At 41.8% G+C, this 16,279-nt stretch overlaps 1 protein-coding gene across 1 annotated transcript; it reads left to right on the forward strand.

The window, feature by feature from the left end:
- The first annotated feature begins 893 nt into the window (after nt 1-893).
- Nucleotides 894-15,101, forward strand: LOC110836771 (uncharacterized). Its single transcript, XM_022078341.2, has 3 exons — nt 894-1,238; nt 11,735-11,928; nt 14,055-15,101. The coding sequence occupies exons 1-3, from the start codon at nt 1,112-1,114 to the stop codon at nt 14,670-14,672; spliced, it is 939 nt and encodes a 312-aa protein (XP_021934033.2). The 5' UTR covers nt 894-1,111; the 3' UTR covers nt 14,673-15,101.
- Nucleotides 15,102-16,279: the final 1,178 nt, after the last annotated feature.

The following is a 16,279-nucleotide window of genomic DNA, read 5'->3' on the forward strand; positions in this document are numbered from 1 at the left end:
AAATAAATACTCACATATTTATTATTTTCCTTCGAAGATAACTGTTTTCTGGGATGTTGCGCCGTGCAGTCTGGTAGCCTACGATTCGAAGGTGCTTTCTGCTACCTGATGATGTACAGTCGACGTTTCTTACTCGTCGCCGTGTGAACTTTGTTTCATACCTTCCTGTAACACTACTACTACCGACGACTGAAGTCGATCACGTGGAGTGCATTAGTGTAGCGATGGTACAGTGATTCAGAGTTAGCTTTGTCGCTCGTCTGATCGTATCGAACAAAAGTTGATTACAAGTTCCTTAGCTGACGAAATCTCATCGGTTTGCAAGTTTATGGTCCGAGATTTGGCAATTAAGGTCATGTTAGTGGGCACAGTGAAAACACTGCGAGTCGAGGGAAGGTTCAGTGGTCCACTTCTTGGGTCCTCTTGATCACTTTCACACAGGATGCAACTCTATGCAGCCTCCAGGACATAGAACGCATGGCTGTTCCTCGTAAACTTTCAGCTGGCGCCAAAGGGCAACGAACTCATTTCAAGTTGACACTCGATCGCTTTTTGTTTCGATTTAACACCGGACATCAATGTGCAGCCATTTTATTAAGTATTTTCGTTCATATTGAGTAACATGCATTAAATTTAAAAATTAGTGGTAACTATATTCACCACCTTCAGTCAGTAATTCTTTACCACAACAGCGTATTTATGGGTTACGTAACATTCTGAGCGTAAACAGCAATTATTTCCTTAACGTGCATCAACCAATTCATTTTTGTAATGGTCACGCGTTGTGTTTTCTTTGCGGTACGTGTTGAATTTTTAAATATTACGTAGATTAACTTTGGCTTCAGAGGTTAATGCTGTCTGTAGGAGGTAGGACGTTGAGCTTCCGTCTTCTAAGACTCCAGTTCTCCCCTCCAGAATTGCCGATAAGAGTGAGCCAACGGTGATCCTGCCACTCAGTTCTCGAGCGGAGCTGCCAGGAGTAACACGTAGAGCGCGGGTTGAAGTGAATGTTCGCTTACGGGACCGTGAGGTCGTTTCTCACATGTCGTAGTTTGTTTATAGAAGAGTACGTCTTTGTGTATTTGAGAGGTGGCATGCGTGAGTGGTGAAAATGTTGGTATTTGCGTCTAGGCATGATCTTGCCATGCCGGTTCTTGATAAGCCACGTGTTATCTCAGAGATCAAGAAGAACAACAAACATTGTCGTCGCGAATTGAAGAGTAAAGCCAGAATCTCAGGTTGGTGAAGTCTAAAATGAGTCTAAGTTGATGTTTGTGAGTCTGAGAGTCGCTTTTGAATTCTTGATCGACTGATAAGATAGTGTAATTGCGTCATATTGTGAATATTCTAACAATTATTTATTTTAATCCGTCTTATCACAATATTTAAAATTTCTTATAATTAAGATAATAAAATATCATTGATGTTCCATATCGATTGATCGATTTACATTTTGGAACATCCTTTACACAACATGTTTCAGTTTTTATAAAACCATCTTCAGGTGTAAAAGATTTACGAACTTAAAACTCAAATATGATTCCATTTGGTGATGTTTCATGCCATTTGTTTTTCAATTTTGGGCGAGGTGTTGTCTTTTCTTAAATTTTATCAGATGTACATATCGGTCTGTAAGTATAAGATTGAAAGAAACACTAAAGAATTTGAAAGACTGTTTAATTCATTCTTGGTTTATTTCGCTAAGATTTTCCGAATTTATTTATAGGATGACGGGTGAATTATGAATTTGGTGGGATGTGGAAGGAAGCGGTCTCTGTGTGTTTCTGAAAGTGATACGCCTGGCAACAATTTAGGAGAATTACGAAAATCCTCAGTTAGGATAACCGACGTCCGTGGCCTGTAATTTTAACCCAGGTTCCTCCGAACACGAAATAGAACCGTGAGTTTGGTAAATCTGGATCCGTAGGGGAGAAACACTTATTTATTTCTTTAAAGTCGACCGAATTCACTTGTTATGCGTAACTGTGAACACATCGAACAATCCAGACAAAAAGATACTGATCGTGACATTTATTTTACGCAAGACGTAATAGTTACACCTCCATGTCTCGATCGTCAGAGCCTCGTTTGTGAAGATTATGTCATATGAAAGTGGAGTTTGGGTGTTTTGTTGTTCCATCCTGCCGTATAAAACGATACATTCATTAATATCTTAAATGATACTGCCGAATGACCCTTCCGTATAGACGTATTTACGTCAAAATCGGTTAAATGAGAGCAGACTACAATGAAATCGCTAAGCGACCCGAGTCTGTCCCGGGAAGTGGACAATGCATGACTTCGTAGTGATATAATTGTTAATGAGTTTAGGTGGGGGAATTCCCAAAATGAGCTGCTAAAATATTTTGCGTGGAATCGCGGATCACTGGCAGTTTGTAGAACGCGCAACTGGTGTCACAAGTCTGACCGACGGATCACTCGAGGCGCTGAACACCGTCCGGGGTCATGGGCCATCGTTTGGAGTCGTACAGTCGCAAGATAGTGAGTGCATCTAGTCTCTGTCTACTCTGTTGACCACATACGAGCAAGTCGCTTGTTCATATGCATTAACTTCTGCTAAATAATTAAATTATAGGCATCGGTGTTGTATCTTTTCGATGGGTGCTTGGCCGAGACAGAAATCTTTGATGGAAACTCTGTCTTGCAATCACAGGAAATGTAACTTCTGGTAACAATGGGAGGGGGGGGGGGAAATGCCCGCGGGCGTGTATTCATGCCCCACGCTTAATTCAAATGTTCGAGCCGACACTGTAATTTGTTGTGATGGAACAGTAAACAGGACATACGTACAAAAGTGAAATGCGTAAGAAGAAATTTCACCCATCACTGAACGCGAAATCAGCGCTGACTCCTGCTTTTGTATAACTTGTCCGACGAAGGAATGCTCGTGTCGACTTCAGCAATCGATGATTTGTTGCCAGGCACCGGAAGACGCTACACTGAACGTGTACCTCTCAGTTTACCTTCTTTCCTCCCCTGAAGCTCCCAATTGCAGATTAAAACAAGCTCTAACGTGTTTAAAGAAAAGTGAACTTAATTATTCGGTTTTTGTCCGTCTAATCACAATTCATATTTAAAATTTACAATTAAGATAATTAAAATATCATTTTGTGTTCCTCATCGAACAATCGATTTACAATTGGAACATCGATTGTTCGATGAGGAACATAAAATGATATTTTAATTATCTTAATTGTAAATTTTAAATATGAATTGTGATTAGACGGACAACAACCGAATAATTAATTAAATTTCACAATATGACGCAACTATATCATCTTATGAAAAGTGAACTTGCTCGGACAAGATATAACTTCGATCCACGACGACTTTCTTCTCGCTGTTAGGCCGACGGGGACAACTATAAAGAAATTCTTGTGATTCACAGCCCATTGAATTAGAAAATTAATCCTCTCTTAACTCAATGCGAGCCGTTTCATAGGTTGGTACCACTGCGTTATGCAATTTTGCTTTGTTTTCTATAGGGGGAGTAATACAGAATAATTTTAAACGCTATATACGCATAAAAACGTTAAAGTGTGTTTAAAAATCATTACCTAACCTAACTGTTGTGTTGTCTTTCTCTCTCTGCTGCACCGTCTAACGGAATTATTGAGAAAAGGTACATCCCTGCTAGGGATCTAGGGGGCGTCTATGATATGGATGTAGTTAAATATATTCGGTCACTTGCGGCAAACTGTGTGACCTTAAAGGTCATAAATAAGCTGACAAACATATAAGAAGTCTAGTGAAACAAATGTTTTTTATACGGCAGTCAGCAGCCAATCAGCGTTCGCGTTGTCATGAAGCACAGACGCCCATTGTCGTTATCAGGATTGCGACGGTTGTATTTCCGGAGTGAACTCAGAACTGAGCTTGTCTAAAACATCTTGTCGTATAAACTGCACTGCTGTAACATAACCACAAACTCCAACAATGGTAGCCAACCGTTGTGCAAAGGTCAGAGTCCGCTTGGAAATTTTAGTTTATTCTTTGAAACCTAAGCTCGTCTTAATCTTATGAAAACATTAAACCTCAGAGAAAATGCGACTAATAATCATTACAAAGATCGTTTGGTTGATGAGGAAATAATCGCTGATTACTCGTGAGAATATTATGAAACAGAAAAATAAACGTTTTTGGACAAAACTCAGAAAAAATGATTGTTGATGTGGGTGGTACATTAGCGGACTTGTGTTTCATTGGGAATGAGACGTGTGCTGTTATCAGTTGTGGTATGATGTGGTTGCCTTCAGGCATTCGAATTTGATCCCAGAACATTCCGGAAGTAAGATAATCGTATTGGATTCAATTACATTGTCTGTGACGCTCACGTCAACAATGTCTTTTTTTAAAATGTACAGACGAAATAATATTCGAACCATCGCCATAATCTTCATGTTCTCACCTGTGTTTATTCCATTTCTTTTAAATGTTCTTTCTTTCTCTCTGGACGACTCGTAACACGAAGGATGTGGGATGACACTTCGTATTAATTGGGCCGCGACCAGAAATGGCGGATGCATTGCTGTTCCGTTGTGAAAGTTTTGTCGCTTGTTAAATTGGAGAAATACACGAGGAATCATTACTGTGGATGATGGAAGATTTCTGTCGGTGCTGTCTGCCTCACTGCCCCATAATTTAACTGCACTCGCACAGAGATTGTAATTTGTAACTTGTCATAAAACTGTTGTTTCGCTAAAGCCGCATCTCATTTATAGAGTCAGGTGACATTTGTGAGTCATTACGACGCCAGTACGCACTTAAAATACAAGCGACAGTTTCCCAATGTTTTAAATAACAAATGTGTTTAATCGTTTCCGTGCTATGAACGAGATAATTCGTTAAACCGCTGACCTCTTCTCCAGTACGCAACATCGGTAAATATTTAATAAATATAAAACAAATGAAGTCCTACAATTGAGGCTAACAATTGATTGAACTTTTGTGAAGTGTAATGGACATATACAGCCACGGTGGTCTAGCGGTTAGAACGCTGGCCTTGTAATCCTGGGGTCACGAGTTCGATTCCCGGCGGTGCCCGAATTTATAACTTGTGTTGGGCAAGGCCGTGGTCTAGGCAACACGGAGTTTTCCTCCGTGGCATCCCAACAATTACTCCATTCACACACAGAAGAAGGCAATGGCAAACCACTTCTGGATCATCTGCCAAGAACGTATATGAACAGGTCCCAGTCCGAGAAAAGGATGGAAGGATCCTGTTCATATGGACCTGTCGTCAGACAGAACACTACAAATAAAAAAATAATAAAACTTTTACCAGACAAAGGGACACGTCTTAGAATCGTTCTCTCCTGGGATTTTGCGCCGTGTAATCTGGTAGGTGGTGACCGATGTGTCAGAGGTTCGTTTGCGACCGTAATCTTGAGATTTGTTGGGTGAAGGCGGAAAGATAGCGCCTGCTATCCTCGGCCCAGCCTTTAACGCTTCGGACTTCCTGCATTCCTTGCAGGTCTTAAGATTAAAGTCGTGAAAAGTATCTCCATCTCTCAACATCCCAGAAGACGTGAGAACCTCCAGTCTCGCCACACTGTGTTCCACACAATGTAGCGAGCAAGCCTTCTAATATCTCAGAATGCCAAGTGGAACGCGACATTTTCTCATTTCGAAACAAATTACGTATGTTGAAGGTACCTGTAATTCATATCCTGTTCTGCTCTTATGCTATGACTCGATGTTGAGACTTTGGTTGAAGTTGAAGCGCCATTTTGAAACAGGCTTGCCACATTTTGAGTTTACTGATTTTTGAAAAAAGAAAATTTCGGGGCGTGTTTTTGTAAAATATGAAATAACAAGACGGGGATTATAAACAGCTTTGGCTCCGAGTGTATTTAGCGTAAAGAGTGATGTTAACTCATCGCATGACAGTGCATGATAACGGGACGTGTGGCAATTAGTAACAACGCTCGGCCAGTAACGCTGTTGGCGTGATACCAACTTACACTTTGATTCACATGGCCGGTAACTCCGTTATTGCGGGGAGGAACAACAGTGGAAGTGGGTGGGTTCTCCGATACATGAAGGAAGAACTGGGGTTGCTATGGCAACAAGAAGCAGTGTTCACGCAATCATCTTGTCTGAAGTGTTTCCTCTGTTACAATATTATCTCTGACGAGGAAAATTAAAATTTTTTGTGTAGGATTCTGCGAGACTTGTGCGTGGAGATAATTGACTTCAATTTATTTCCACGAACAAATTAAGCATGTTCCACTCATGCTCAGTGCGACTCGCGTCACCAAACCAGGCATTCTTTCCGAATTAAACTTCTTCCTTACACAGGGCATCTGTGTGCCTCGCGTTGGATTCGAACCGGCGACTTGAATGTTCGATCGAGCAACGACCGCTGAAAGGTTTGTTTTAGGCGTTCTTTACACATTAACGCTCGTGAAGAACGCCTTGCTTTCAGCCGAAATGTTCGTGATGTTATGAATTATCGGTTTAGATATTGACGAATTGTGTTGATTATCATATAAATATATCAATTATTGTAAATATACTACAAAGCATATTCAGCCATGATTATATTTACAATTAGAATCGTGTTTCCTACTCGGCTTCAGAATCCACGCTGGCCATCTGGTTTCATGAATTGGCATTACGTCATTATAGCTTTCATGTAGCGTCACATTGTTGAAAAGAAAACTAGTTTTAGGGCTTTAATCGAATTGATATTATTGTCATATGTTTTTAATTCCAACCTGCTTCATACATTGTACTTTATTGAATAATAAACACGTTCAAAGAACAGGCTGTGAAAGTATTATTTAAAACATTCGAAATTTTCGTTTGGTTTTGACACCGTTTCGGGTTTTGATTAATATCATTACTGTGACACAGATGGCGTTAACGCTGTTCTGCTACCAAACTGTCGTTTGCCTTGCAAGAATCGTGGCTTCCTAGAAAGCACACAGTCAACCGAGTTGTGTTACCACATCTGATAAGATGTAGATTATAGTCTTTTTTTTACTTTTTCTAACCACATGTTAATGAATCAGAGCTCTGTATTTTTCTTTTCGTGAGAAACCCTCATTCCTCTTGTTCTTTGGGGACGTACGAAGTTGCGGAGTGTCGTATATTTTGGCATTCACTCATTTTACATTCTAAAAATTCTTTCGAACCTCCATTATTTTATGCGGGTTATAAATGTTTGGTTATGTACAGATTTAATTCCTCGCCTGGCCGGTTATCATCATTAAAGGTCTCGTTCCATCGGAATATTTTTTTTTCCATTTTCCATCAATGCCTTGAACGAATATTATATTATTAAATTTTAATTGTCTCCCCAGACCTTGCATCTTTGCACGAAATGGAGGTGGTGATAAGTTAATTTAACTCTATCCATTATCTGCACAGTTATCGTAATTTTTTTTGGTGGGGGGGGGGGGGTTGTTTATTATCGACAAAGGCGCGTGTGGTTGAGTTTGCCACTGGCTGTGAGACAAACTTCCGAACACGTGCTCGAGAAGAACTGTTCGCCATGGAAACGCCATCCCCCGAGAGCGAGCCACTGAATGTCGTCTCTCTTCTAGGCGGTGCAGCTGGTGATCTGCTTTCAAGTCGGTTTGGTTTTTGGTGCTTCTGACTTGACGAAAGCCTGCGTTAGAACCGACAGTGCGTCCTTTGTCTGTCCCGAGTTGCATGAACACAAAGATCCCGATTTTGCTGGACTTCGAAACATAAATTTAAAACATGTAAGACAAAGTCAGAGAGAGAGAGAGAGAGAGGTTTGCTTAATTTCTTTTCACTGCCCCCCCCCCCCCCCAATTTTCTTTCATATTCCGAAGACAAAGACGACAATTATTCAGAATTTGTGCTTAGGTTTGGGAAAAGACGAAAACTGATATTTTGAAACGCGGTCCGTTACCCTACTTAATTCCGGGTGTGTTCCCCAAATACAACGCCGACGTTTCTTAGGTTCATCACAATAAGCGCCTCTGAAACGTCGGTTAATTTTCAAGAGGCTACACCAACCGAGTGCCACGGTGGTCTAGCGGTTAGAACGCTGGCCTTGTAATCTTGGGATCTCGGGTTCGAATTTATAACTTGTGTTGGGCAAGGCCGTGGTCTAGGCAACACGGAGTTTTCCTCCGTGGCATCCCAACAATTACTCCATTCACACACAGAAGAAGGCAATGGCAAACCACTTCTGGATCATCTGCCAAGAACGTATATGAACAGGTCCCAGTCCGAGAAAAGGATGGAAGGATCCTGTTCATATGGACCTGTCGTCAGACAGAACACTAAATAATAATAATAATAAATAAATAAACACCAGCCCATGAGATCGTCATTTTCATATTCCCAGCCCTGAGAACTTGAAATCTCATATGGCGCTTGTTCTGTGTTGAAATATCGTTACAGGTTGGCCACACCGAAGCGTTTGGCAACCCCTGAACAGGGCGCAGGCCACAAATCTGTTAAAAATTAAACCGTTCGTACCTGTTTCGTAAATGTGTCAAGATCAACGAAACAGCAGCCATTTTATAAAAGGCGTGAACCCGCTATGTTGGATGGCGTAGAAATCTTGCAGTCATTGGCGTGGAAAACTGTGTATGCCGGTCAGTCATTGTTACAATTGGGTCTGCAGAGAGGAATGGACCCGCGATATCAGGGCGCAGTGTTTAAAAGAAAAACTGAAAGAACTTTCTCACATCCGTTCCACGTCCGGAGACAAATGAAAGGCGTTAACTCCTAGTATCTGGGACTTGCATGCTGTGGATAATGTTTTTGTGATTGATTGAATTCTGTAAGATGAATTCAATTGAATCAGCATTTTTAGAAACTCTTCTGATAATTCGAAAATGTTTCTGGTGAAACATAGTTTTTTTATTTGTTAGGTTCAAGTTCGTGGAACACGTTTGTAGAATGTAGACACTTTTACAGAGAATGGGGAATTTCAGATGTGCAGAACTGTGAACGAAGGACCCAGAATCTGATAACTTTCTCATTCACGATCTTGAAATACATTTTTGTACTGTTTTTAACAAGTGCCGTCGCTATTGTTAAAATCTGAAACATCATTACTATCTATGGTCTCCGCGTACGTATCAGATGATGATAAGGACCGAGACAGCTCTCGAAACGTCGGTTTCTACGGCCACGTGACCCGGCCCGGGAAGACTTCTTTGAATTTAATCACCGTGAAATGTGTAGATCGTAAGAGACAGTTGGTATTCCTGTTTCAAATTGCTATTTGAATTGTGTGTTGTCGTAACCATTGTTGTCGTGATAATGCTGTTATGGGATTTTGGGGCTTGTAGGATAATGTTTATGACTGTTTATTATTTTATTTAGTATTCTGTCTGACGACAGGTCCATATGAACAGGATCCTTCCATCCTTTTCTCGGACTGGGACCTGTTCATATACGTTCTTGGCAGATGATCCAGAAGTGGTTTGCCATTGCCTTCTTCTGTGTGTGAATGGAGTAATTGTTGGGATGCCACGGAGGAAAACTCCGTGTTGCCTAGACCACGGCCTTGCCCAAATAAGTTATAAATTCGGGCACCGCCGGGAATCGAACCCGAGACCCCAGGATTACAAGGCCAGCGTTTTAACCGCTAGACCACCGTGGCTGACTGTTTATTACTCCCGGGTAATTCATTGCAAGTTGTTGATGTTCATTGTTAAAGTCTTCAATAATCATCTTCCTCCATTTCTTCTAAAAAACTCCGCGTAGTTTTAATGATAATGGTTTATGAAGTTACATTTATGTTTTAACTTTCACAGAGTTTATTTTCATAACCTTCAGAACTGAAGTGAGATGCAGCGTGGCTTCAACCTTGTTAACGGGCAATAACCCGAATATTCAAGTTTGATATTCCGATGGAGTCCATTTCTACAACATCGTAGCACGGCCAAGTTTGCTGTTGGCACAGGAACCCCAGTGACCGAGACCTTCCTTTCTCTTCAGACGATGAAAAAATGAAATGAAATGTAATGACGTCGCGTACCGACGATGTGTGATGCTAATTAACATGTTCATGATTTAGTTTTGCTAGGGAATGTCTTGTCGTCGTGTTTCGTAACGCTGAGTGTGGAAATAAAAGCCCGCATTGTTTAATGGCTTGCAAGTATCAACCATGCGCACAATAGGATGTCACTTGTTTGTATTACGTAACGAACACATTTATAATTCATGCAATAAAAACCCATCTCGCGACTTCGTTTAAGTAATTGATCTTAATTAGAGGTTATGTAGTGTCCGTGGTGATTCTGAACGATGAATTTGAAGGGATGTGGAAGGAATTGTTGCTGCATTATTTTAAGATGAGCCGTGTTGATATTTATCGACTCTTTTACAACTGCAGAGGTTTCATATTGTCGTGACCTGTCACATTTTTATAGATTTATTTTTATTTAACGTGAATATATTAAATACTCAAGACTAATGTTGTATGTGGTTTTGTATGGATACGAAACTTGGCCTCTTACGTTGAGGGTGTTCTTTCATCCTTTGTGCACTCATTGTTGCAGATTTAACTCTCATAGTGCAGAGAAGGTCGCTCGCTGACGCCAAGTCCTTGTACTTCCGGCCCGGGACATTAATTTCATCATTTCCGGTTCATGCCTTTGTCCTAAACAATCGTCTTGGTATACTTTTAACGGAAAATAACGAAACTTACGAACTAGGACGTCATTTCTCAACAGTCTTTACAGCGCCCTAGCTGAAAGTAATTCGAAAAGACGTGAATGACTTCGGGGAGTGTAGAACACGAAAGCGATCAGCGCTTGTAGTTCGCGTAGAGTTCCGGTGTGTAGGGACCAGCGCTGAAGTCGTCTTATCAGCTGATGAGAACGGGTTTGTTAACCCGTATGTGCTTACGTAACCCGTCAACAGTACTTTCGATTTTAAACGGGGTGTTATGTCGAATACACAAGGCTGTGGGAATCATGTTAACTGTAGATGGCTGTCTTGTAGCTTGTACCGCCGTGTAGTCTGGCAGAAGTTTACCGACGTTTCACAGGTCCTTGCTGCTGCCATCATTAGGGCGATGTTAGAATCTGCCCCCCCCCCCCCCCCGGAAAAACGATAAACTTTTAACTTATCATAAATGAGAGGCTGCATTGAGCCGTTAAAGACAAATTAAATTTGACTGACAACTTTTTCTGCAATACGTAATTTAATGGAAATCCGTTCCGTGTTTCGTTTCCATATGCACGCTGTGTGTGGGTGAGAGAGAAGAACACGGAGTAGGGTTTATTTTTAGACTGGAATTCGTAATGAAATGTTTCGTTGTATGGACCAGTGTTTGTTAGTCCGTGGGCCGGAGTCGACTGTTTAAAAAAGTGCACGCGGAGCGAACAAATGGCGTGAGAAGAGATTTAGAAGAGACCTTCGCCATCACAGCCCAGAGCAACGAAAGAGATGCAGTTCACAACCAACTTACTTACTATAAGTCGGTTTTAGCAGGACATCCTGCATCCTCTGATGCTGATAAGCCTTATCTTCAACGCACTTTTTTTTTCAAACAGCGATCTCCTTGTGCGCTGAAACCTAGTCTTGTGTTCTTGCCCTTGTATTTTCGCGGCTCGACTTCAGCTTTCGAGGGTAAGCCGCTACGACAAACATTACAGTTGCCATCTTCATCACCCTGAATATGGCAACTGTAATGTTTGTCGAAACGGATGCTTGTTAACATTCGCCAGTCTTTTGTTTTTATGCGTGTCCGATACAGTACGTGTTTTTGCAGGTGACCTGGAATGGGCTGTGGACGGGACCTGGGAGCTGCGCCACGTGGAAGTGACGGGTGGGAGTCTCGTGGTACACGGCGCCTCCACGGGACCGGAAATGCGGTTGCCCCTGCGGCACCTGAGTCTGCAACCCGCCAACCACCCTCGTTCCTTCAGCCTAGTCCGCGAACGCCAGTCGCTGGCCACGTTACAGGTAGGCAGACTGTGGCCTCCGGGGCTACGTGTTTCGACTTCATGATTCAGTCATTCTACAGGTTTCTGGTGTTCGTTTCGATCAACACTCAGGAACAGGGAAAGGTAATACTGTGTCGCCGCGTCTTTTTATGAACGTAGTTTCAGCACAAACTCCGCGTCTCTTCGTTCGGAAGCTAATTCTCCGCTTTTCATCGAAGTGACATGTTATTATTAATCGTGTTCACAGGACCTAGCCAGTGGACTTCGCCCTGAGCCAGTTTAATCCGGTCCACACCTTTAAATAGCGTCCCTCCGTCGACACGCAGGTCTCCCAAATGGTCTATTTCCTTTAGGTTTTCCGAACAAAAATTTTGCATTTCTCATCACTCCCGTACGTGGTACACCCCCCCCCCCCCCAAATTCAGTTTCATCTTGGATTAATCGCCCTATTAATGTCTGGTGAACGAAACTACGTATAGTTTTTATGAAATCAAACACGTGGTTAGACGGGCGAAAGGCGAGACACGTGGGAAATCATAATGGAGCTCGTTCTAATTATTTTAAGATAAATAACACGATCTGACAGTGGTCTGCTGTTTACTGCGACGAGAAACAGACGGATCAAGGACGGTCAAAGTAAACAATTCTTCTGGGTCGCTGACCATCGCATCTTCCACTCAAAATATAATAAAATCCCTTGCTCCGGTACGTGTCAGGGCCTTGGTCTCCATGGGAACCTAACCTCTTGAAGTCGGTGACTCGCAAAAGACAGTTTCTGATGTAACTCATGCATCTTCGTTCGGTAATTTTTCTCCTGCCTGCTTCTTTCGTTGTTTATCCAACGACATTGCTCCAACTGCTCAAGTTATAGGAGGCCAAATGTTAATTCACAGGATAAGTGACTGTCATTTAAGAAGGAGGTGGGATATCTCGGCATCTGCTAGGAGGGGCTGAGTAAACTCACGGAAAACGCAAGTGTTTGTATCAGACTGGAAAAAGAACTACGTTTACACTGAGGCCGGCTGAGCGCTGGTGAGACACGAAGCCCCTAACGTAGGACTGAGTGTGTGATAACGAGGTCCTTGGTCAGGACTCTCTCACATCTCGAGGGTGGGCGTGGATGGGTATGGAGCCATGGTTACAAGAAATGAATGGTTTAAGAAAAGTTTTCTATTAGTTTCAACTGTTTTTATAGTTTTTGTTATGGCGCGTGTTGCTGGAGAAATTTAAGAGACTGCTGAGTTTGTAAAATGAGGATTTTCGTAAATGCAGCGGGATGGATTCTTAGTTAATTTATCGTGATTAATGCCTTTCATTATGCTGGATGATGTCAGCTCTTGACTGCATTACTCATTTGTTTCCTTTCCCACTTACATTTTATGACTGCCAAGGCCATCGAATTAAAATAACAGAACGAGTTGAGAACATTCTTCAAGAACATGACAACTCTTAGAAACACGTACTTTAACGTTCAGTAACTTTGCATTTTGCTCGTAGACTGTACGTGTGGGTTTTCTTATGATTCTCCGAGTTAATATAAATTATTTCCCTAAACTGCATCAACCACCTGGTCTTTGTATCGGAAATGTGAGTCGTGTTTTCTTTTTGGTACGGACTGAATTTTGAATTAGTATCAAGGTGAAATTCATTCGCGTCTTTCGCTTCTCCCCAATTATTTTATCTTTGCTTCTGATCTTCTATTATCCTTCCTCTCTCTCCCTCTCACGTACTTCAAAGGATTAAGAAAAGCTTGGCGACTAATCAAGGAAATCCTGTTTTATCATTTTTATAATTATCAAAGTTTCTATAAATTGTCTCGAGACGAAAAGGTTTGAGAGTGTAAGGTTAAAGGTACAGCTGCTAACATTTTCGTGGTTATTAAATTTTAATCTTTACTACAGTTCTTGTGACCAGAAGCGGGGAGGAAAGAGATTTGATCGACGTTTCTGAGGATACATGATTCAGTGTTCATGGTGAAAGGTATAAAGTTTTTCTATGTCTAATCACCGTGACGTGATGACGTTTCGGGGAGTTGGTGTAAAGCTCCTCCCATTCTTAACCTCAGTAGTCAGTTTCATGCTTCAACAGTTTTACCCAGGGGAAAAGATGTCTTATGATAACTCATTTCTGTTTCCTTATTCTCAGGCTGGGTCTGATGAAGTGTATGGACGGTGGGTTAAGACGCTGGCCGTCGAACTGATGCGACAGACGCCGCTGGATGCAGTCAGGTTCCTGGACATTTTAGGAATCACCGCGACCATTGCTACGAGAGGGTTTGAAGATGAGACCGAAGGAGAAAGCACTCAGATGGGCTTCAGGAAAAACTATGAGCGGGGTCGCGCGAAGCGGAGGGTGTGCGTAAGTAACCGCGTTCCCGAGTGCGTGGAAAAGAGACACGCAAGAGCTCAAAGCAGTGACCCAGTGCGTAAGATGTCCGACAGTGACTCCGAACTCGAAGACGTGGATGAGAAGGAAATCATGGCACTTCTGCGGAGGTGTCAGCAGGTGGACAGCTACGTCCCGGTGCGCGAGAAGAGACGCCTATTTGAATCACTCTGCAGACAGGGACGACGCCTCGCGCAGAGCAGCGACAATCTGTGCAGCGCTGGTGGGATGACGGAGGTGAAACTGAGACGCAGGAAGAGGGCGAGGTCACTGCATGACCTCAGCAGGAGCAGCAGCGTGGCTGTGAAAGAGATCTGTCAGTACTTTGAGACGCGCGGACAGCTCGAACAAGGAGATCGCGTGTTAGACGGAAACTGAACAATTAAAGTGAATTTTATGTGAAATTTGGTGGTGACGATCTGGAATGTGGGCTAACCAGATTATGATGTCACACAGTCTTATAGGTGTTTCTAGCGTTTAAGAGAAAACCACAATCCAAAGGAAATGTTGGTGCACCACGAAAGTCGTGTTGATAGTAACACAAATATGGCTGACACATTTGCATTTACGTGGTTTCCATTGGCTTTTCTGTGAGCAAATCAAAGAAAGTGGGATAAGCATGCATTTTGTCAGAAAACCTCAAGGGAGGAGACAATATAAAGACGTAAGCATTTATGGGATGATAATATTAAAATGAATCTTAAAGAATATGGTGTGAGGATATGAGGAAAAATGTAAAAATGAGATGTGTCTAGGTGCTGTGTGATTATTTCGTCAGAACTTTGTAATAAAATTGACTTTAATGTTTTACGTATCTTCATATTAACCCGGTCAGTGATGTTTATAAATGTGCACAAAATTACTATTTCTAAAGTGAAAGAATTGTTGCGTTTTCTTTTAAGTGAGAACCTAAAATTAATTATGTAATTTCTTGTATTTCTTTGGCGTGGGGGGGGGGGGGGACAACCCCATAAACAAATATTGCAAGAGCAAATTGATTAAAGATGATGTTACAGGACGCCAGAATGCTCAGGATATCCCAGTGGGTCCAGTCTGTAGGCGTTGACATCGACAGATCTCCTAAGATGGACGAAACCGTAAGCCTGGAGAAATGGAAATGACCAGCAACATTAAGGCTTCGACCGGGATGTTCTTTTGTTAAATCTTATGTGGTACCGCCTGATTCGACTTCTAATGGTTAAGTGAAGTGTTTTCTTCGCGGTACGGTCTGGATTCGTAAATATTACGAAGACGAGCTTCGGCTTCAAAGGGTTAACCAGCTGATTTTCGTAATGGTGAGGTGAAGTGTTTTCTTCGCGGTACGGTCTGGATTCGTAAATAATATTCAGACGATCTTCGGCTTCAAAGGGTTAAACTGACGTATGATACTTAGTAAACAGAATGACAGTACGTCTAATATTGTTATTTCCTCATCCAGAACATATACTCGTGTAATAAATCCGATGTGAATTAGATCTGCAAAAAGTTGTTGGACGAATACACATTTTGTGATTACCTGCAGTGCCATTATTGAAATGAATGACATGACACTGATACTACTGATGGAACGAAGTAATTTTACCAGTATGGAGTTGGAGTCCAAAATCCCTCGATTCCAGGATAATTAAGAATGTAATTTAGGATATACAACGAATAATTTTCCACCAACAAGATTTGGGAGATTTTTGTATCTGCTCCCATACGGGCAATGTTGTTTTTCGATTCAGTAATAGAACTAGATAATTCCAAAATTAATATTTGTGCAAGAACTTCCGTTATATGCGATTACTGTGACGTATGCACATACCAGTCTTCACACTTGGAAATATTACAAGTCTTTGGCCATGTACACCCCTCTGGCTCCTAGTGTTACTTGTAACATTGGATTTATAGATAGTATAAAACAAAATGTCTCCGAAAAGTCACCGAAAGAAACACATTTTGGTATTACTTGCAGTATATTGCTACTGAGTACTGTCATAGTC

The sequence above is a fragment of the Zootermopsis nevadensis genome, unplaced genomic scaffold (assembly GCF_977971745.1).
Source record: "Zootermopsis nevadensis isolate Lab colony 2312 unplaced genomic scaffold, Znev_1.0 Znev_ptg000010l, whole genome shotgun sequence".
In the NCBI taxonomy this organism is placed as follows: Eukaryota; Metazoa; Arthropoda; class Insecta; order Blattodea; family Termopsidae; genus Zootermopsis; species Zootermopsis nevadensis.

Excerpts from the sequence above, each read along its gene's own strand:
- LOC110836771 (XM_022078341.2), top strand. The coding sequence starts at position 1,112 with ATGTTGGTATTTGCGTCTAGGCATGATCTTGCCATGCCGGTTCTTGAT. Across the intron at positions 1,239-11,734 it reads GAGTAAAGCCAGAATCTCAG|GTGACCTGGAATGGGCTGTG; the intron begins GTTGGTGAAGTC and ends GTGTTTTTGCAG. Across the intron at positions 11,929-14,054 it reads AGTCGCTGGCCACGTTACAG|GCTGGGTCTGATGAAGTGTA; the intron begins GTAGGCAGACTG and ends CCTTATTCTCAG.